The sequence below is a fragment of the Protopterus annectens genome, chromosome 9.part0 (assembly GCF_019279795.1).
Source record: "Protopterus annectens isolate FY-2018-M chromosome 9.part0, PAN1.0, whole genome shotgun sequence".
NCBI lineage: Eukaryota > Metazoa > Chordata > Ceratodontiformes > Protopteridae > Protopterus > Protopterus annectens.
Window position 1 is genome coordinate 1,257,648,045 of NC_056743.1, and position 23,623 is coordinate 1,257,671,667.

General features: G+C 44.6%; 1 protein-coding gene across 1 annotated transcript in view; it reads left to right on the forward strand.

The window, feature by feature from the left end:
- The window catches only part of LOC122810647 (transcription activator BRG1-like), a 278,989-nt gene that overhangs the window by 21,003 nt on the left and 234,363 nt on the right, over nucleotides 1–23,623 (forward strand). The window contains exon 2 of the mRNA XM_044082220.1: nucleotides 5,173–5,589. Coding sequence (XP_043938155.1) covers nucleotides 5,173–5,589 — 417 coding nt within the window. The remainder of the gene's footprint in view (nucleotides 1–5,172; nucleotides 5,590–23,623) is intronic.

Genomic DNA, 23,623 nt, shown 5'->3' on the forward strand with positions numbered 1-23,623 from the left:
TTCAGAGCCTAATTTGAGTGTGGCTCTTCAATATCTTACTGAGTTATTGGACAAAGGTTTGTCTTTCTCTTCCATTAAGATTCATGCTGCAGCAATTTCAGCTCACTATGATTGTGACCCACCATTGTTTTCTCATCCTTTGTTCAAGCAATTTCTTAGAGGGCAAAGAATATAAGACCCCCGAGAGCTCCTACTCCTGCTTGGGACCTCAATTTTGTGTTGGAGAAACTTACTCTACAACCTTTTGAGCCTCGGCTACTGCTGAATTGAAATACTTGTCATGGAAGACTGCTTTTTGTTGGCCATTACTTCTGCAAGAAGGGTTTCTGAATTGCAGGCCCTTATGGCGGTTGAGCCTTTTTGATTTTTCATAAGGATAGGGTATCATTACGCACTAATCCTTCATTTATGCCTAAGGTGGTTTCTAGTGTGGCTTTAAACCAAACTATTCATTTGCCTACTTTTTATGCAAATCCCCAAAATAAGGGGAAAAGATTTTGCACACTTTAGATGTACACAGGCAGTTGCGTTATTATTTAAGCAGGACTAGGGATTTTAGGCAGTCTCAGCAGTTGTTTGTTTCTTTTGCTTTGAGTTCCCAGGGCAAGCCTGTGTCAAAACAAACTATATCTAAGTGGATTGGGTTTTGCATTGCATTCTGTTATTCCCATCATGGCAAGGAGATTCCAGCTGGGATTAGGCCTCATTCCACGAGGGCTACTGCCACTTCAACAGCATTTCTAAGGGGTGGCAACTAAGGATATTTTGGAGGCAGCTACTTGGAGTTCAGTGCATACTTTCTCCAAGCATTACCACCTTCCTCTCTATTCTAAATCCAGGGCTGGTTTTGCCACTGCTGTGTTGCAGGGCATTTTGGCAGCTCCTGCTTCATTATAGTTTAGCCATCCTCCCTTACCTCTGCTTTGGGATTCTACCCAAGTGTTAGGACTGCAGCAATGTGAGATGAAGAACATAGTACAGTTTTGTACCTACCATAAATGTAGATGTTCGAGGATCCACATTGCTGCAGTCCAATTTACCCTCCCTCCTTCCCTCTGTGTTTAGGGGTGGTTGTGTGGGTGGGGTTCTATTTTTGTAAATTTGTATATATTGTACATATATTAGGTACAGGAGTGTTTGGTGTTTTTTGGTTTTGGCCTTATCTTTTTAGGGTCTTCTGACATCTGGGGCAAGAAAAGACTGAGGATATGACGTCGGTCATGCGCATTTGTACCCTGACGTCCTGATGTCAGACAAATGCGCCTTGACCGACGTCAGCCTTATACTTTGGTATTCGGGCCGACTGGGACAGCGGACTACCCAAGTGTTAGGACTGCAGCAATGTGGATCCTCTAACATCTACATTTATGGTAGGTACAAAACTGTACTTTTCTTTTCTGGGGATAAACTCTTGGCTAGGCTTGTAAGTGCCCCAGGGCCATTAGCTTAGCAACCTCCTATGATCCTTTTAGGTTCACAAACCAGTTACATTTTCCTGTGATGCTTCGAAATTTGGTCTTGGTGCAGTCATTCGACAAGAGGATCAAACTGTTGCCTATGCATTGACAACACTTACCCAAACTGTGATAGTTGCCAAAAGCTCTCTTTATCAGGACGTACTGCGTTTGCATGTTTGAAGTTTCATGATTGTTTATGGTAGACCTATCCAGATCAAAACAATCCACCAACCTCTAGTCACTATCTTGAGAAAGCCTATACATTCAGTTCCAGCCCGACTGCAACACACTATGCTGGGACTGTGAATGTAGAATTTCAATCTTGTCTACAAGAAAGGCAAAGTTCTTTATCTTGCAGATACATTGTCCAGATCACCCAGAAACACCACAGAACAGCATGAGAACGAGAACACTGATTTTTGAAGTCAGGTTCATAGGTTCATAGATTAGTACTAGGCTAAGTGCTCTTGTGGGCCATTTTAAGCCTAGCCAATTACCCCATGTGAGAATCAAACCCTGCACATTGTGTCTGTAAGGTAAACACCTTAACCATTATGCCAACCTCTCACATAATTTGTAGGCGAGAAATTTTTCTTCCGCACGTCTTTGAGTTGAGAGATCACAAAGCCACAGATCCAGTTTTACAGAGGCTTAACCACTTTATCAAAGCAATATAGTTTAGTTCAAGAAGTGCAACCTTATTTTCCATACAGAGATATTTTTGTCTGACAAAGGTATTATGAAAGGTCCAAAAAGTAATTGTTCCAAAGTCTTTGCAACCAGAGTACATTACTTTCTTGCATCAGTCACCTAGGAACAGACTCTACCAAAAGAAGGCCGAAAAGACTAGTATTTTGGCATTCTGTCACAAGACAGTGAGAGACCGCTTTCATCTTGTCCAGTATATAATGGTACTAAGCCACATCAACAGAAGGAACCACTTCAGCTAACCCAGGTTCCGGAACTACTTGGTTGACGGCCACTGACATTGAGTGGAATGGTCATTTATTTGGAATTAGAATGTTACTCCAGTTGGTTTGAGATTGATCTACTTCCTAACCTAGTATCCAGTACTGTTGTCATCTCAGTCCATGGTAGTCTGCACAGTTATTTCTGACAATGGCATGCAGTTTACAAGCCAACAGTTGAAAAGATTTGCTGAAGAATGGTACTTTACTCATGTCACGAGTAGCCCTGAGTACCCGCAATCAAATGGTTTGGCAGAACTTGCAGTTCAAAGTGCAAAACCGTTCTGGAGAAGTCTAAACAAGATAATAGTGGTGATTTGCTTAATCTGTTAAATCTCAAATGTTCCTCTTGATAAACATCTTGGTTCACCTGCTCAGAGTTCTGCCAAGACAAACCAGAACCACATTCCCAATTAGTAGTTAATTGTTGGTTCCGTTTGTCAAGAGCAGTAGGTCAGTGAAAATCGGTCTGTTGAACTTGTCCCACATGAAAAAGTGTTAGGCCCAGGCTGCTGGCAACCATGGAGGAAACTGGTTTGGAACAATGGGGCAGTTCAGGCTTGGAACTCATGGGGCAGTTCAGGCTTGGAACTCATGGAATGGGCATGCAACTAAAGAAAACAAATGAACCACTTGTTTAACTTTGGCTCACCTCGCCTGCTCAATAACTTTGCTACCCAGCTGTATCAACCAACCAGGGTTGGGAGGGTGGCCTAATGGATAAGGTGTTTGCCTTGCAAGCACAAGGTGCAGGGTTTGAGTCTCACAAGGGATAATTGGCTAGGCTTAAAATGGCTCGCAAGGGCAGTTAGCTTAGTACTAATCTATGAACCTATGAAGCGTTTAACCCAGAAATCATACTACGATAAAACCAGCAAACTTCTCAGTCTATTACAAGAAGTGGTAAGGATACGAATGTCCAAAGGTTATGATCAGATTTGTCATGAAGAACATTTGCCCAGGGCTGAGATCATACATTGTAGAATCACAAGGAGCAGTTTTTAGGCGGAATCAGAAGCATTTGAGACAGGTGTCCAAGCCTATGCCACATCACATAGCTTGAGAGAGACTATTTCAGAATGAGTTGTCCGGTGTTCCAATTCCAGAGGAAGTTCCAGAAGATATTCCCATTCCTGTGATGAATCCAGATGTTCCTGATATGAATTGTGCACCGCAGACTGTCCCGGTTGCTAAATTTGGTCCACATTATGTTGAGATATGGTCGTATCTCTAAACCTTGAGCAGATACATGGCACCTTGGACATGAACATTGTTTTGTTTGTAATGTATATAGTATTGCGTGTCTAACTAATATTATTTTTTCAAAGGGCAGTCTTTTTAAGGATGTAGATCAGTGTGTATGTATGTACCTTTTAGCAGCATCGCTCAAGCTGCCTAATAGTTTAACCATGTGGAAAGTGCCCTGAAGCTTTGGAAACTTGCCAGCTGTTATATCCTTGCAGGATATAATTCCCCCATAGCTAATGCAAAAACGAGTATTCTAACCCCTACTGTTATGGTAAGTTTACTTACATAACTGTACTTTTTGCTAGACTTGACTTTTCTAGACGCATCTCTGAATTGCAAGCACTAATGTGCAATGAGTCATTCCTTACCTTTCATAAAGATAAGATCTCCATAAAGATTAATCCCACTTTTTATGGTCAGGGTTGTACAAGAGCTTTCATTTAATCAGGCCATTCATATCCAAGTCTTTTCAAACATCCAAAACAAGGGAGAGTAAATCCTGCATTCATTGGATGTTGGCTGAGATTCTGCCTAAATGTGACCAAATTCCCCTAACAGGGCAGACCAACTTCTGGTGTCTTTTACTAAAGGCATGTAAAGGAGACCTGTGGTTAAACTGACCGTATCAAAATGGATAGCTAGCTGTATTTTCTTCTGTTATTCACTCAGTCCTCGTTTGTCTGTGGTGTGATCTTGAGCAAGTTACTTTGCCATGTATTATCCCCAGGCCTACCTAGTTAAATTATTATTATTGGCGTTAAGGTGATACAGCTGGGTAGCAAAGTTATTGAGCAGGCGAGGTGAGCCAAAGTTAAACAAGTGGTTCATTTGTTTTCTTTAGTTGCATGCCCATTCCATGAGTTCCAAGCCTGAACTGCCCCATTGTTCCAAACCAGTTTCCTCCATGGTCGCCAGCAGCCTGGGCCTAACACTTTTTTTCATGTGGGACTTGCTTCTTTAGTGCTTGTTATATGCTGCTGTGCTGATGACTGTTAACTGGCTGTGTTGATTTGTGTAGTACTGCAGTCGGCCTTCTACCAGAAGTGGAACATTTTTTGAATGTTTTTGCTGTCACTGTTTCATTTGGAAGAAGATCAAGCCATTAGGCACTGTTCTTCTGGTTCTGGCAGTCGAGCTTTTGTTGTGACTTCCAGGCTTCTTCCTGAACATGGGCAACTTGTGGATGGAGGACAACCCCCCTTGCATCAGTCCGCTAGAGTTCAGTTTACTTGCATCTTTGTTTTAACATTTGTTCGCATCTTTGGGGAGAGCCATGTTGGTAACTATCTAGAGCTTTGCAAAATGAAATTGTGCTATTACTGTTTTCAGTTTTATGTTAACACGTGAGCATAAATGTTGATAATGCTGCATTTTTATTCTAAGCTGGTAAAAAGAGTTCCTTTTAACTGAAAATGCATCAGTAGCATAAAAGTAATTGTAATTTTTATTTCTTTTTTTACTGTTTTTAAATTTAACATTGGAATTCCATTCCTTTTCAGGTTACCCATCACCTCTTGGTGGTTCTGAACATGCCTCTAGTCCAGTTCCAGCAAATGGTCCTCCTTCAGGCCCCACAATACCATCTGGCCCAGGAGGCGTTCCACTTGATGGCCCTGACGCACAAGCACTGGGACAGCAGAATCGTGGTCCAACTCCTTTCAACCAGAACCAGCTTCATCAATTGCGGGCTCAGATTATGGCATATAAAATGCTAGCTCGAGGACAGCCTTTACCAGACTACCTGCAGTTGGCAGTGCAGGGAAAGAAGCCCATGCCCGGAATGCAGCAACCAATGTCTAATCTACCTCCACCCTCTGTACCTGGGCCAGGGCCTGTTCAAGGACCAGGTCCAGGCCCTGGTCCTGGCCCAGGACCAGTACCAGTACCAGCACCTATGAACTACACTCGACCTCATGGTAAGTATTGCATACCATGCTTTCATTTTCTCACGTAAGCAGAAACTGTGTCCAGAGAGGCTTTATCCTTTAGATTACTCCCATTGTTGCCTATTCCTGAGCCATTTAGTTCAAGGGTGACCAAAGTTTTAATGCGACTGCATCAGGTAATCAGTTTCTGGTTTATTTATTTTAGGTAATAACATTGTCTACCTTTTTAAGCCCATTTTGTCCTATATCTTCCTCCTTACAAGTTGGTATCTGAAGTTGGTGTAAGTAACCTGTGTGTTTAGAAAATGGTGGCAAAGGATGGTCTATTAATGTGCCACATTTTCTTGAGGGGGGCATATTAAAGATGGAAAAATTAAGCTTGAGAATTAGAACTCTATTCTTTTAGAAGAAAAGATGATTGACAAGTTTGTGACTTGTCAGTTTCGCTTTCGAGCTGTTTTTGAGGCACAGTTGATTTGGTACACATGTACGAATATTTCAGTTGAAAGACTTTATGTTCCTGATGAAGTCCGTTTGTATATATTTGACAGTTTTATTTGGAGACTTCTGGTCTTGTGGCTGATCATATTGCTGAGTTTGAGCAAAGATGCAGATGTTCTTCATCTCACATTGCTGCAGTCATAACCTGTGGGTAGTCCGCTGTCCTCGGTTGGCCCGAATACCAAAGTGTTAGGCTGGCGTCGGTCATGGTCGCTCAGATCTGACGTCAGTACGCCGTGGTACTAAAGCGCATGACCGCCATATCCTCAGTCTTTCTTGCCGCATGGTCCGAAGCAGAAGCAGCGTTTTGCAAGTGCCGTCGGCCCTGAAATTTTCAGATTTTGAGTTTCAGACCAAGACCAAGTTGGGCTAAGTACCCGTTGGGGAATATTTTTGTCTTTTCTTGCCTCAGTTAAATCCGGATGTCAGAAAAAGTGAATAATTGTATTTCTTGTGGGAAACAGATACCTCATAGGGATTACCACTCTCTTTGTATTCCTTGCTTGGGGCCTGAGCACGGCGTGGTGTCGCTTTGTGCTAGATTTAATAAGCGCACCATTAAACGAGGTTAGATTGTACTAGGCTTGTCTTTGGTAGCGGTGTAATTACAATATGCCGCCTGATCCTCCGATGCCGCACCGCTAAGAAGCGTAAGGAAAAATCGTTAAAGTCCAAGCAGGATGAGTCCGCGTTACGGACGCCGGTTCTTAGAAACTACGGTGGAATCTGTGGATCTGGCCGAGGTTTCAGCTGAGTCTCAGGGGAGCCTTTAGTTTTGCAGGATGTGGCCTCTCAGGAGTCGGGCAGGCTGAGGGGGCCTCTCAGGTCTCTGTAGTCCCTTCTTTGCATAAGGTGGTTAGGCCTTCTACTTCTGTCTCTAAGGTTCCTTCCAAGGTCAGGCCTGGTTTATCTTCCTCTGGCGTCAGCCCTAGTTCTGCAGGTTCTGTACCTAAGAAGCATATGCTGAAAATGGCAGAAGATTTAATTACCTTAATCAGGGGTCCTTTGCCTCCTCCAGATAAGAGGCCTAGGGTGGAGCCAGAGCTGGAAGCATTGGGGCATTCCTCAGATTATTCGGAGTCTTCTGAAGACATTCAGGATTTTCCTCCTTATTCTGATTCAGATGCAGAGGATTCTAGTCCTTCTGCTTCCCACTAGAGGATTTTTCTTTTCTGAAACCCTGCATTCCATGAGAGAGCATTTTAAGTGGGAAGGTCAGGATTTCTCAGATTCTAGAAAGAGGCTTAGGGAATTTTTGTTTTTACCACAGCACAGGCCCTTGGCTAATACCCCCTGTTTTGGATGTTGTTCAGGATGTTTTCTCTGAAGCTTCCCTTAATCCTGATTCTTTGCCTCCAGCCCCGGTCAAGCCAGACAGGTATTACAGAGTGCCTGAGGCTCATAAATATTTGTACAAGAGCCCGAGAGCTGACCCGGAAACTATTAGCCAGGGTCCTAAGGGTGTCAGGGCTTCTGTTGTAAAGAATCCAGTTCCTATGGATAAAGACTCTAGAGCTTTGGATAAGTGGGGTAAAAAAGTATATACCTCTTCCACTCTAGCAATGAGGGCTTTGAATTGTCAGTTTCATATGCTGAAGTACCAGAATTTTCTCCTAAGTCAGTTGAAATCTAAGGTGGATGCTCTGGCAGAGGGCATTGAGTGTAAGGAATTGCAGGATTTAGTTCATGCCTCTGATCAGGTGGGTAAGCATTCTTTGCAGTGTGGTTTCGATGCTCTTCAGGCCTCTTCCAGGGTGGCTGCCACTGGATCAGTTATTCGTAGGCACGCCTGGCTTAAGGATCAGAACTTGTCAGAGCATGTTAAAGCTAATTTTGGATGCTCCCTTCAGTCTGAAGTTCTGTTTGATTCACCTGTGGAGTCAGTTTTGAAGAAAATGGAAGACAAAGCTAAGTCTATGCAAACAGTTAAAGATTTTTTACAGGTGCAGCCCCCTAAGTTTAGCAGAAATTGGCCTATTAAGGGATGGGCTTATCCTTCTGATTTACAGTCTAGGGGCAGATCTAGGCGTGGTAGGGGCAGAGCTCAGGCTCAAGGTTCTTTTAGGCCTAGGACGTGGAGTTCCCCTGCACAATCTTCTGGTGAGGGCAGGGCCAGCCTTTCGTAAACAGACCCAATGACCTGTATCTCCAGCTGCCAGATCCCTCCTGTCTGGCAGCTCCTCTGGGAGGAAAGTTGGCACTCTTCAGGCAAAATTGGCTTTTAGTCACTCAGGACAAATGGGTGTTGGACATTATAGGTCAAGGCTACAAGTTTTATTTTCACACCTTGCCTCCTTTCAGAGGCATGCCAGACGTTCCTTCTCAGCAAAAGGTGGAGGCTCACACACAGATTTCTTTACTTCTAAAAATGGGGGTTATTCAGGAGGTCCCTCCGTCAGAAGTAGGCCTAGGATTTTATTCTCGCCTGTTTCTTGTACCAAAGAAGGGAAACACTTGGAGGCCAATTCTGGATTTGTCTATTCTCAACACATACCTGGACATCCCAAAATTCAAGATGTTAACTTTGCAACAACTTCTGCCTCTCTTAGGCAAGGATCACTGGATGGTAACTCTGGATCTCAAAGAGGCTTATCTTTACATTCCTGTCAGGCCCAGTTGCAGGAGGTTCCTGCGCTTTTGGGCTGGGACTTTACATTATCAGTTCTCTGCATTGCCCTTTGGCTTATCTACTGCACCCAGGGTGTTCACAAAGGTCCTGGCTCCGGTAATAGCCTTCTTAAGGTTAAGGGGAATTCAAATTTATCCTTATTTGGACGATTGCCTGATTCTGGCTCAAGACAAAGTCAAGCTACTTCACCATCTACAGTATGTTATGGCAGTGTTAAGGTGCCTAGGGTATTCTGTGAACGAAACAAAGTCCAGTCTAGTACCCTCTCAGGACATGTGCTTTCTGGGTGTGAGACTGAATACAGCCTCTCAGATGGCATTTTTGACCCCGGACAAACAAAGAAATCTTACCCTTTACTTCCAACAATTGGCTCTACGGTCCAGGCTGACTGCAAGGACAGTCCTTCAAGCCTTGGGGTTCATGGCATCTTGTATTCTGGTGCTTCCCAATGCCAAACTGCATATGAGGAAGCTACAATGGTATCTCAAAAGCGTATGGACTCAACACTGCCACGATTTGGACACTGTCATTCAGATGATACCTTGCATCCAAAGGGAATTTTTGTGGTGGGCTCAGGAATGTCACCTAAACAAGGGACTCTCTGTGACCCGACCAGAGGCGAGTCATATCTTAACGACAGATGCCTCCAACATGGCTTGGGGAGCACACTTCAATGGAAAATGGGTTCAAGACACGTGGCCTGCCAGACTTCAACATTTGCATATCAACATGAAGGAGATGTTAGCAGTCCAATTTGCACTGATGGCTTTCAAGGATTTACTTCGCCCAGGACAAGTGTTGATTCAGACAGACAACACAACAGTCATGTGGTACATCAACAAGCAGGGGGGTACCCATTCATACCCTCTTTGCAGACAAGCTATGATTTTATGGGAGACTGCTTCAGTTTGCACCTCACCCTTCAGGCAAGGTTTCTGCCAGGAGCACAGAACTCCTTAGCAGATGTTTTGAGCAGACAGATGGTGGATCCCCACGAGTGGAAATTGATCCTCATGTTTTTCAACAGTTGACGGTGGCATGGGGGACTCCAGACATAGATCTGTTCGCTTCTCCACTGAATTACCAACTGCCAAAGTTTTGCACAAAGCTGTTTCACCCAAAAGCTTGGAAAGTAGATGCTCTATCATTCAGTTGGAACAACCTTCACGTTATGCCTTTCCTCCTCTGCCTCTCCTTCCCAAGGTGCTCCTGAAGGTCAGGCAGGACAAGCCTTGCATGATTCTGATAGCTCCAGATTGGCCACGCAGCACTGGTACCTCTGCTGAGGACTTTAGTACGGAGCCTCCTTGGCCTTTGCCATTAATTCCAAACCTTTTGTCCCAGGCAAGCAATCATTTCCGCAGTGTCAGGGTTCAGTCCCTACATCTGACAGCCTGGCGTATTCTGTTTTAGACCCTGGGGGGTCGCAGCTTCCTCAAGTTTTGAATGTCATTTTGGAGGCCAGACGGCCTAGTACAAGGAAAGTTTATGCTGATAAATGGAGGAGATTTTTTCTTTGGAGCGAAACAAAAAGCTTTGATGTTTCAGTGCCTAATTTGAGTGTTTCACTTCAGTATCTTACAGAATTATTAGACAGGGGTTTGTCTTTCTCCTCTGTAAAAGTTCATGCTGCAGCCATTTCTGCTCACTATGACTGTGACCCGCCATTATTCTCTCACCCTTTGTTCAAGCAATTTCTTAGAGGGGCAAAGAACATAAGACCCCCACGTAGAGCTCCTACTCCTTCCTGGGATCTCAATTTTGTGTTGGAAAAGCTTACTTTATCTCCTTTTGAACCTGCAGCTACTTCAGAGTTGAAGTTTTTGTCTTGAAAGACTGCTTTTTTGTTGGCCATTACGCCTGCTAGAAGGGTATCTGAATTACAGGCTCTAATGGCAGTTGAACCCTTCCTGATATTCCATAAGGATAGGGTCTCACTACGTACTAATCCTACTTTTATGCCTAAAGTTGTTTCTAATGTGGCCTTAAACCAATCTATTCATCTGCCTACATTTTATGCTGATCCCCAAAATAAGGGGGAGAAAATTTTGCATTCTTTGGACATTCACAGGCAGTTACGTTATTATTTGAGCAGAACTAAAGGGTTCAGGCAGTCCCAACAGTTATTCATTTCTTTTGCCTTGGGATCTCAAGGAAAGCCTGTTACAAAACAAACTATTTCTATGTGGATTGGGCATTGCATTGCCTTCTGTTATTCTCATCATGGTAAGGAGGTTCCAGCTGGAATCAGACCTCATTCCACTAGGGCTACTGCCACTTCTACTGCTTTTTTAAGGGGTGGCTACTAAGGATATTTTGGAGGCAGCTACCTGGAGTTCAGTGCACACTTTTTCTAAGCATTACCATCTTCCTCTTTATTCCAAATCTAGGGCTGGGTTTGCCACTGCAGTATTACAGGGCATGTTAGCAGCTCCTAATGCTATCTGATTATACCAACCTCCCATTACCTTTGCTTTGGGATTCTACCCACAGGTTATGACTGCAGCAATGTGAGATGAAGAACATAGTACAGTTTTGTACCTACCATAAATGTAGATGTTCAAGATCCACATTGCTGCAGTCCAGTTTACCCTCCCTCCTTCCCTCTGTAGTTTGGGGTGGCTGTGTGGTTTGTGGTGTATCTTTGTTGCTATTTTGGTGATTGGGTATTTCTATTTTGGCTATGGCCTTTCTTTTAAGGCCTTCTGACATCTGGGGCAAGAAAGACTGAGGATATGGCGTCGGTCATGCGCTTTAGTACCACGGTGTACTGACGTCAGATCTGAGTGACCATGACAGACGCCAGCCTAACACTTTGGTATTCGGGCCGACCGAGGACAGCGGACTACCCACAGGTTATGACTGCAGCAATGTGGATGTTCTTCGTCTTCCCTTGCTGCAGTCCTGACAATTGGGGTATAGTCCGCGTCCCAGTCGGCCAATACCAGAGAGGTTGACGCCGGTCATGGCGCTTTAGACTGACGCCAATGCCAGGGTACTAACGCGCATGACCGACGCCATTTCCTCAGTCTTTTGCCGCATGGTCCGATGCAGAAGCAGTTTGCGAGTGCAGGTTGGCGTTCTGAGATTTTCGAAACCGGAGTTTCAGACCGAATACAGAGTTGGCTAAGTAACCTCGTTGGGGAACATTTTGGTTTTTTCTTGCCTCAGTATTTAAACGGATGTCAGAAAAAGTGAATAACTGTATTTCTTGTGGGAAGCAGATACATAAGGATTTTCATACATTGTGTATACCTTGTTTAGGGCCTGAGCACGACGTTGTTGGTTGCCGCTCTTGTGCTAGATTTAACAAGCACTATTAAGAGGAGGCTTGATTGTGCTAGGTTAGTGTTTGGGAAACGCGAATTATAATATGCCGTCGGATGCTCCGCCTGCTTCATCCAAGAAGCAAAGATAAAACAGTGAAGCCTAGGGAGAGGAACCGCAGCCCCGGATGTCGGTCCTTTGGAAGGCTCAGGGAGCCGGAGGTTTTGCCAGGAGTTTCAATGGAGTCTCAGGCAGATACTTTACTGTTACAGGATGTGCCCTCTCAGGAGGTAGGCCAGGCTGAGGGGGCTTCTCAGGTAACTGTTCTTCCCTCTTCCCAAGGTAGTTAGGGCCTCTCCTTCTGTTGCCAAAGCTTCTTTTAGAGGTAGGCCAAGTTCAGTTTCTGTGGGGGCTTCTCCTAGCATTTCGGGCTCTGTGCCTAAGAAACATATGCTCAAAATGGCAGAAGATTTGATTACTCTGATTAGAGGCTCTATGCCCCCACCTGATAAGAGGCCTAGGGTGGAACAGGAGTTTGATAGTTTTGAACAGTGTTCACAGGCTTCGGAGTCTTCTGGGGAAGACTTGCAAGAGTTTCCTACTTATTCTGATTCTGATGTGGATGATTCCACCCCTTCGGCTTCTCCTCCTGAGGATTTTTCATTTTCAGAGACTCTCCACTCCATGAGGGAGCACTTTAAATGGGAAGGCCAGGATTACTCTGACTCTAGAAAAAGGCTTAGGGAATTCTTGTTCTTGCCTCAGCATAGGCCCTTAGCTATTCCTCCTGTGTTGAATGTGGTGGAGGATGTTTTTGCAGAGGCTTCTCTGAACCCTGACTCCTTGCCTCCTGCTCCCGGTAAGCCTGATAGGTCTTATCGGGTGCACGAAGCTCATAAGTATTTGTTTAAGAGTCCCAGGGCGGACCCAGAAACTGTTTCTCAGGGGCCTAAAGGTGTTAAAGCTTCTGTGGTTAAAAATCCTGTACCCTCTGATAAAGAGGCAAGGGCTTTGGATAGGTGGGGTAAGAAAGTATATACTTCTTCCACTTTGGCCATGAGGGCGTTGAATTGTCAGTTTCATATGCTGAAATATCAGAATTATCTCCTTTCACAATTGAAATCTAAGGTGGATGCTTTGGAAGGTATTGAGTGTAAAGAATTGCTGGATTTGGTTCATGTGTCTGAACAAGTGGGTAAGCATTCTTTGCAGTGTGGTTTTGATGCTGTTCAGGCCTCCTCGAGGGTGGCTGCTACTAGTTCTGTTCTTCAGACATGCATGGTTGAAGGATCAGAATTTAGCTGAGCATGTTAAGACCAGGATTTTGGATGCTCCTTTACAGTCTGATGTGTTGTTTGGACCGCCTGTGGAAGCACTTTTAAAGAAAATGGAGGACAAAGCTAAGTCTATGCAGACTGTTAAAGATTTTTGCAGGTGCAGCCTCAAGTTTAGTAGAAATTGGCCTGCTAAGGGGTGGACATATCCTGCTTATGGTGCCCAGTCTAGGGGTAGGTCTAGGCGTGGTAGGGGCAGGGCTCAAGGTCTGCTTAGGCCTAGATCAGACAGTTCACCTGCTCAGACTTCTGGTGAGGGCAGGGGTCAGTCCTTTCGTAAGCAGCACCAATGACCTGCCTTTTCAGCTGCCAGTGGACTCGTCTGGCAGCTCCTTTAGGAGGACGATTGTCTCTTTTCAAAGAAAATTGGGATTTAATCACTCAAGACAGATGGGTGCTGGATATCATTCACCACGGGTACAGATTTTATTTCCACACAATGCCCCCTTTCAAAGGCATGCCAGATGTTCCTCCTCCACAAAGAAAAGAGGCTCACAAGCAAGTTTCTCAGTTACTCCAGATAGGGGCTATTCAGCCGGTCCCTGTGTCAGAAAGGGGCTTCGGATTTTATTCTCGCCTGTTCCTAGTGCCAAAGAAGGGGAACACGTGGAGACCAATTTTGGATTTATCTATCCTCAACACTTATCTGGACATTCCCAAGTTCAAGATGTTGACGTTACAGCGACTGTTACCTCTGCTGGGCAAGGATCACTGGATGGTAGCTTTGGATCTCAAGGAAGCTTACCTTCATGTGCCCATAAGGCTAAGTTGCAGAAAGTATCTGCGGTTTCGAACTGGAGATTTTCATTATCAGTTCTCTGCATTGCCCTTTGGCTTATCTACTGCGCCCAGAGTATTCACAAAGGTTCTGGCTCCAGTGATAGCTTACTTCAGGCTTCAAGGCATTCAAATTTATCCTTACTTGGACGACTGCCTGATTTTGGCTCAAGAAAAGGAAATCCTTCCTTTATGCCTAAGGTGGTTTCTAGTGTGGCTTTAAACCAAACTATTCATTTGCCTACGTTTTTTGCAGATCCTCAAAATAAAGGGGAAAAGATTTTGCACACTTTAGATGTACACAGGCAATTGCGTTATTATTTGAGCAGGACTAAAGATTTTAGGCAGTCTCAGCAGTTACTTGTTTCTTTTGCTTTGAGTTCACAGGGCAAGCCTGTGTCAAAACAAACTATTTCTAGGTGGATTGGCTTTTGCATTGCATTTTGTTATTCCCATCATGGCAAAGAGGTTCCAGCTGGGATTAGGCCTCATTCCACTAGGGCTACTGCCACTTCAACAGCATTTCTAAGGGGTGGCAACTAAGGATATTCTGGAAGCAGCTACTTGGAGTTCAGTGCATACTTTCTCTAGGCATTATCACCTGCCTATATACTCTAAGTCTAGAGCTGGTTTTGCCACAGCTGTTTTACAAGGCATGTTGTCAGCTCCTGCTACTTTATAATTTGCCAGCCTCCCTTACCTCTGCTTTGGGATTCTACCCAATTGTCAGGACTGCAGCAAGGGAAGACAAGAACATAGTACAGTTTTGTACCTACCATAAATGTAGATGTTCGAGGATTCCCTTGCTGCAGTCCAATTTACCTCCCTTCCCTCTGTGTTTCAGGGTGGTTGTGTAGGTGAGTTTACATGCTTATATTTTTGTATATATTACTGTATAGATTGTACATGTTTTTTGCAGGTTGTTTTGGGACTTGTCTTTTGGGTCTTCTGACATCTGGGGCAAGAAAAGACTGAGGAAATGACGTCGGTCATGCGCATTAGTACCCTGACGTACTGACGTCAGTCTAAGGCGCCATGACCGACGTCAGCCTTATACTCTGGTATTCGGGCCGACTGGGACGCGGACTATACCCCAATTGTCAGGACTGCAGCAAGGGAATCCTCGAACATCTACATTTATGGTAGGTACAAAACTGTACTATCTTCGAACATCTACATTTATGGTAGGTACAAAACTGTACTTTTTATGCAAAAGCTTGGCATTATTCCTTGCTTTTTTGGTGTTCTGGATAAGGTCATCTCTGTCCATATATTAACATCTGACTTGCCTATGTGAAATGGGCTGTGAAGTATATTTGGGGGGTGGGGGTGTCATAACATTGTAGCAACAGAGGGATTCAGATAAACAGGTGGATTTCTTTATAGCTGATTAAAGCTGTATAATTTCCCACAAGAACCATCTTTAGGAATATGTTCCTGGTTCCAGTTCCCTGGACTACAGTGCAAGGTGATCAGAATGTGGTGTTAAATGTACATTCCCTTGGTTAGAGGTGTGCCCACGGAGATTTGAACAAGTGGAGTTAAAGGAGGACTGCCTGATTATTCTGTTTTTAGATGAGGTATTGAATCCTTTGGGTTTGTTCTCTCTGAAATTTTGTCCTTTAACAATATAAAAAGAAAATGGTTACATTAATGACGTAAGAAAAGATGGCAGAGTATAACTTCTCTCAAAGCTGATGAGTGTTCAGGTTTGGGGATGGCGGGGATTGGAGAGTCCACAGTTGGTAACTGTTCCAATTAAAATGTACGCAAAATGCCCAATTTGAAGCGGGTGGTTTGAAGTAAGGTTAACCAGTTAGATGACATTTAAAAAGAGCAAGGGTTGTGCTAGACAATGGTGATAAATCTGTCATTTAAAAGTTGGTTAGACTTGAATTAATGGGTACAGGATATTACTGCATCTGGAACTATGATAAAATAGTCCTTAACAGTTAAGTGAGAGCAGTTGTCAAAGAGCACATGACAAAAGTGGAGAAGCAGAGGTGGTAGTAAAATATTGTGCCTCTCTATCTGCAAAAGTTGCTTTTTAGCTCATGTACAGATAGTGTGTCAATTTATTAATATTTTAAACAGTTGACACACAAATTGCAGCAAACCTAGTTCAGCTGTGGGGTTACCATTGGCAGCAATGGGCAGTGAAACTGTCACCATAATTACATTCATTAAATCATTTAATTAGATTAAATTATTTGAGACAGACGTAGGTCATCTTAATGGTGCTTTTACTGAAAGAGATGCTGATACTGCAAAAAACATGTGAAATTATAAAAATGTTCCTAGCCCAAGTGTCCATGGGTAAACATAAAGGTTTCATAGTAAAAATGGCAAAAAGCTCATTGGTTAACCTGTTGAAATTCTCAGACCACCTTGTGTATTTCTAGTCAGATTTATTTTTCAAAGTGTTCTCAGACCTTTTGTTAATGAAGAAACAGAATGATGCATCTTCTAAACCTGAACTTTCGGTGTAAGCCGAATAGTTACAGCCGGTATCAGTTGATCCATGTTTTTCTAAACCACCTGTGGGGTAGGGTATAATTACACATTGTGCTTGAGTGGGATGTCATAGCTGCACTGCTTACTTGATGCAGAGCATTAAACTGAAGCAAAATTGTAGGTTAGAATTTGTGGAGCTTTTCATTAAGTATAGTCTACAGATGGAGTTTGTCAGATGATTGAGTTTTCAGAAACTCTACCATGTTCATGTTTCACTGTTGCAGTCATCACACTTGGGTTATCTGCCTGCAGGTAGCCCTCAGTTGGACCAAATACCAGAGACTTAGTATTTCTGTGTCAGTTGCTGTCACTCCAGGACTGACGGGTATAAAAATAAAAACAGGCAGCCAACACCATTACATCAGTCTTTTTTGCTGAGGTCCTGAAGCAGAAGCGCACGAGTGCCAGTCGGCCGCTACCCGAGTTTGTTTCCGAATTGAATCATCTTGAAGTCTTCTAAAGCTAAGTACCTTGTTGGGGATCCTTTTTTCTTGCTCTAACCGATGTCAGAAAAAGTTGACTATTGTCTCTCCTGTGGAAAGCAAATAGCACACCGAGATTTCCATTCTTACTTTGTCAACTTTTTAGGCCCAGACCATGACGTACCTCGCTGTTGGTTTTGTGCCTTGTTCAAAGCCCAAACTATTAGTCGTCTGTCCCTTATTGTCGCTAAATACTTTTGTTCTCTCTCCGTATTCCAAAATGGCTTTGGTAAGCCATCCGACTGCTGATCTTCCGAAAAAACGTAAGGATAAAGACAAGAGACCGCATAGGTCCAAAACTGCTGATGACCCTTCCGTTAAGCTAGTCGCCAGTTTGCCAGTACTCAGTGAGGTGCTTTTGCAGCCCCTGATGCCCGCTTCAATGTATTCGCAGGCCTCTACCGAGACCCGTTCGGAGTCTGGTATGCCGCAAGACTCTTAAGACTGCAGAACCTGCGGTTGTTTCTACCTTGGATGGGTCCAGAGCTGCTGAGCAGGCACTGGCTTCTGAGGAAGTTCGTCGCACTACCAGTATTCGACACGAACCGACTTCTTTCACATCTTCAGTTTTGTCTAAAACTGCCGCATTTCTAAGGCCAAGAGTACGAGCTACACCGAAAAATCTGATGACCCAAACTCAAGCACCTGCTTCCTTGCCACAAAATCAAATGCTTAAAATGACAGAAGATGTTGTTATGCTAATTAGGGGAAGCCAGCCTTTCCCTGCTAAGAGAAAGAGACCTAGCCCCAGTAGCTTTAACAGACCAAGAGTCCGACTCTGAGGTATCTGATTATGAAAACATGCCTTTATCTGCTTATGAGGATTCTGATGCAGAGGAATCCATTCCCTCTGCTTCTCCACCAGAGGATTTTTCTTTTGGTGAAACCTTACATACTTTGAGAGCATTTCCACTGGGAATGCCAAGACTATCCTCAGTCCAAAAAGAGACTCTGAGAATTTCTAGATTTGCCTCAACATAGGCCTTTGGCAATACCCCCAGTCCTGGATGGTTGTGGATGATGTCTTTATGGAATCCAGTCCAACTCCTGATACTTTACCCCCTGCTCCTAGGAAACCATACAGGTACAAATTCCTTTTCAAAAATCCTTCTGCTGACCCAGAGGTCATCTCCCAGGGGACGAAAGTTAACAAAGCAACTACAGCTAAGAACCCCACCCCTTCGGACAGGGATTCCAGAGCTTTAGACAGATGAGCTAAGAAAGTATACACCTCTGCAACCCTCGCCATTAGGGCTTTGAATTGCCAGTTTTACATGCTAAAGTACAAACAACATATCGTGGAACATATTAAGCAGAAATTAGCTACCTTTACAGACTGTGCAGAAAATAAAGAATTACAAGAGCTAATGCATTCTGCAAGCCAAGTCAGCAAGCATACTTTGCAATGTGGCTTTGACGCCCTAGAAGCATCTTGCAGGGCAGCAGTCACTGGTTCTGTACTGAGAAGACATGCTTGGCTTAAGGAGCAGACCTTGCCAGACAATGTCAAGCCAAAATCACTAGATGCTCCTTTGAACAAGGACAATCTGAGACCAGAGCAGAAGAGGTTCCTAAAAAGATGGAAGAAAAAGCTAAATCTATGGAGACAGTCAAAGATTTCTTGCAAGTACAGCTTCCTAGATTTAGTAGGCATTCCCCTCAAAGCATTGGTCCTTTCCAGCCCGCTCTAGGCTATCTCGGACTAGACCCAGGGGAAACAGACCCTCCTCCAGACTACATTCTCAGGGTATGCAGAGATCTAAGCAATGGAGTGCCTCCACTTCAAAAACAGGAGTGCTAAGCCACCCCCATACGGAAAGAATTCAGAATTACTTCTCAACTCCACTCCCCACCTCTTCCCCAACTGCTCATGCCCCTAGGAGGAAAACTGGCCCATCATGCAAAAAACTGGACTTGCATCACCAAAAACTGATGGGTCCTCAACATTGTATCCCAGGGGTAATAATTTTGCTTCCTCTCTGTCAACACCAAAAGGGTTCCCAGACCTTCCTCCAAACAAGTGGGCAGAGGCACAAAACCAAGTTCAATCCCTGCTCTCCATAAGGGCTATTCAACCTGTTCCTGCAGAAGATAGGTCAAGGGTTGTATTCCAGATTTTTCCTGGTACCCAGAAAATAGGGCACCTGGCGCCCAATCCTAGATCTTTCCATTCTAAACACCTTCCTGGTGGTACCAAAATTCAAAATGCTCACCCTTCAGCAGCTTCTTCCTATGCTGGCCAAAGATGCCTGGTTAGCCACCCTAGACTGAAAAGAAGCCTATCTGCACATCCCTATCAGAGACTCATGCATAAAATACCTACGCTTCAGGGCAGGGTCTATGCATTATCAATTCTCTGCACTTCCCTTTGGCTTATCCACTGCTCCCAGAGTTTTCACAAAATGCCTGGCTCCAGCCATTGCCTACTGCAGACAGAGAAAAATTCAAATTTACCCGTACTTGGACAACTGCCTAATTCAGGCAGTCAGGAAATGCTGTTGCAGCACCTGACACTTTAAACCTTCTAACCTCCCTGGGGTACACTATCAATGAAAAGAAATCAAAACTAGTCCCCAGTCAAAAGATTATATTCCTGGGAGCAAGCTTGGACACAGCATCCCAGATGGCATTCCTTACTGCAGAAAAACAAGCCTATCTGACAGGCTACTTCACTCAAATGGCCACCAGAACCAACTGTCTGCAAGGAAAATCCTGCAGGCCCTAAGGTTCATGGCCTCATGCATACTAATTCCATATGCCAGACTGCATATGAGGAAACTTCAGTGGTACTTAAAAAGTCTTTGGTGCCAGCGTTCTCGGGACCTGGAAGCTGTTATTCCTATCCTACCTTGTCTAAGGACAGTGTGTCTTTGGTGGGCAGCGGCATGCAACCGCAAGGGACTTCCCTTTACTCAACCCCACGCCGCCCAGACCCTAATCACAGACTCATCAGACTATGCCTGGGGGGCACACCTGGACAAGTGCATTCAGGGCCACTAGAGCCCAAGTCAAATTCATCTGCACATCAACCAAAAAGATGCTAGCTGTTCAGCACGCTATAACAGCTTTCAGATTCCTACTCTCACCAGAACCCCTGCTAATTAAAACAAACGCCACAGTTGTGGTTCATCAACAAGCAGGAGGGGAACCCACTCTTAACCACTCTACAGGCTAGCCATGGCCCTGTGGAACAGGGTCTTGGACATGCAGGTCCATCTGCAAGCTCAATTCCTGCCAGGCAAACAAATCTCACTGGCAGACCTAAGCAGAAATCTCCTAGAACCACACTGGTGGCAATTAGAGCCCACCACCTTCAGCCTTCTGATTCAGAAATGGGGGACCCAAGAGGTGGATCTCTTTGCCACCCCCTGCAATCACCAGTTCAGCAAATTCTGCACCAGGACACCTCACAGCAGGGCCTGGAAAGTGGATGCCCTATCCTTCCAGTGGGTAAACCTCTCAATGTATGCATTTCCCCCTCTGCCCCTTCTCTCAAGAATATTGCTCAAGGTAAGACAGGGCAGACAAGGGCAGTCCTGATTGCCCTGGACTGGCCATGCCAGCACTGGTATCCACTACTGTGCAGCCTGTCTCCGGTGCCACCCTGACACCTTTCCCAGAACCCGACCCTCCTCACACAGAAGGAGGGACAGATCTTGCATCCACAACTGCAAACCCTGAATCTTACAGCCTGGCTTATCCCTTAATCTCCCCTAGTGACCTGCCTAAGCAAGCAGATGCTGGATGCCAGAAGACCCAGTACAAGGAAATCCTATGCCAAGTGGAAAAGGTATTGCTCTTGAACTCTATCTAAAGGAGAGGACACAACTCTGCCCTTCCTACCTCTAATCCTGGACTATTTAACAGATTTACTCCATAGCCTATCCTTCTCCATTAAGATCCATGCCTTTGCCATCTCGGCTCATTACAACACTGAGCCCACCTCTCTTCTCTCACCCTCTCATCAAACAGTTCTTGAAAAGGGAAAACAACTTAAGGGCACCAAGGAGAGCACCCACCCCTGCTTGGGACCTTAACTTTGAAATGGAAAAGCTCATGCTACCCCCTTTTGAGCCTGCAGCGTCAGAGTTAAAATTCCTCTCTTGGAAAACAGCGTTGCTTCTGGCCATCACTTCAGCTAGAAGAGTGTCTGAGCTACAAGCACTGATGGCTGTGGAACCCTTCATTATTTTTCATGCTGACAGGGTTTCCCTCGGTACTAATTCTTCCTTTATGCCTAAAGTGGTGTCCAGTGTGGCTCTCAACCAATCTATTAATTTTCCAGTCTTCTTCCCTAATCCTCATAATAAAGGGAAAAGTGTCCTGCACTCCTTGGATGTGCACAGTCGGCTCAGATTCTACCTGGATACGACTAAGCCCTTCAGGAAATCTGACCAGTTATTACTCAAATGTTCGTGTTTCACTGTTGCAGTCGTCACACTTGGGTTATCTGCCTGCAGGTAGCCTTCAGTCGGCCCGAATACCAGAGTCTTCAGATTTCTGCATCTGATGCTGTCGCCTCTTCCATGACGTCAGGTCATCAGGGGTATAAAACATGCAGCCGACGCCATTACATCAGCTTTTCTTGCCACACGGGAGCCCGAAGCAGAAGCGGTTCGGAAGTACTGGTCAGCAGCTACCTGAAATTTTTGTTTTTTGAGTTTCAAACCTGAAGTCTTCTAAAGCTAAGAACCCCGTTGGGGATCCTTTTTTTCTTCGGCTAACCGATGTCAGAAAAAGTTAACAATTGTCTCGCCTGTGGAAAGCAAATACCACACCAAGATTTCCATTCCGTCACCTGTTTAGGCTCAGACCACAACATCCCTCGCTGTCGGTTTTGTGCCTTGTTTAATGACCGAACTATTCATTGGGCTATTTGTTTCTAAATTCTTTTGCTGTCATTCTCCATACTCCAAAATGGCTTCAGTAAGCCATCAGATTACCAATCTTCAAAAAAATGCAAAGATAGACAGAGACCACATAGGTCCAAAACTGCTGACGACACTTCCGTTAAGCTAGTCGCCAGTCCTCCAGTACTCAGTGAGGTGCTTTCACAGCCCCCGTTACCCGCTTCTGCAGATTCGCAGGCCTTTACTGAGGTCCATTCTGAGTCCAGTATGCCGCAAGATGCTTCTTCGACTATGGAACCTGCGGATGTCTCTACCTTGGATGGGTCTGGTGCCGCTGTACAGGCACCGGCTTCTGAGGGTGTATTCAGGCCTTCCAATGTTCGTATCGGACTACTTCATTAATGACCTAAATCTACCAAATTTTGCAGGCCCAGAGTTTGTACTACGCCTAGGAAACAGACGACCAAAGCACATTTTCAAGCTCCTATACCACAGAAACAAATGCTTAGAATGGCCGAAGACCTTATTACTTTAATTACAGGAAGCCAGCCTTCTCCCTCTAAGACAAAGAATTGATTTTCCTTCTGATTCTCAGACCATGATTCTGATGACTCTGACCCCTGTGAATACTAGAACATACCTTTATCTACCTATGAGGACTCAGATGCAGAGGATTCAATTCCCTCAGCCCCCCCCCCCCTCCGAGGACCTTTCTTTAAGTTGAACCTTGCATGTCTTTAAGAGCATTTCTGCTGGGAATGCCAGGACTACCCACAGTCCAAAAAGACTCGGGGAATTTTTGGACTTGCCCCAGCATAGGCCTCTAGCTATTCTCCCTGTCCTGGATATTGTAGATGTCTTCATGGAATCCAGCCTTACCTGTGATACTTTACCACCTGCCCCTAGAAAGCCTGACTGATACTACAGAGTACCTGACTGTCACAAATTTCTCTTTAAAAATCCCACTGCGGACCCAGAGACCATTTCCTACAGACCTAAAGGTATTAAGGCTTCTACAGCCAAAAACCCTACCCCTTCGGATGGGGATTGTAGGGCTCTGGACAGATGGGGTAAGAAGGTTTATACCTCTGCAACTCTTGCCATCAGGGCTTTAAACTGCCATTTTCACTTAAAGTACCAGCAGCATATTGATCTATTTAAACAAGAAATGTTGATTCCAGATTGTGCAGAAAATAAGTACTTACAAGACTTAATGCATTCTGCAAACCAAGTTGGTAAACATACTTTGCAGTGTGGATGTTCTTCGTGTTTCACTGTTGCAGTCATCACATTTGGGTTATCTGCCTGCAGGTAGCCCTCAGCCGGCCTGAGTACCAGAGTCTTCGGATTCCTGCATCGGATGCTGTCTCCTCTTCCATGACGTCCGGTCATCAGGGGTATAAAACATGCCGCCGATGCCATTACATCAGTTTTTTTGCCGTGCAGTGCCTGAAGCAGAAGCAGTTCGCAAGTACTGGTCGGCCGACTCCTGAAATTTTCATTTTCGAGTTTCAGATCCAAAATCTTCAAAAAAGATAAGTACTCCATTGGGGGTTCTTTTTCTTGCTCCAACCGATGTCATTAAAAGTTAACAATTGTCTTACCTGTGGAAAGCAAATACCTCAGAGATTTTCATTCGTACTGCATCCCCTGTTTAGGTCCAGACCATGACATCCCTCTCTGTCGGTTTTGTGCCTTGTTCAACCCTCA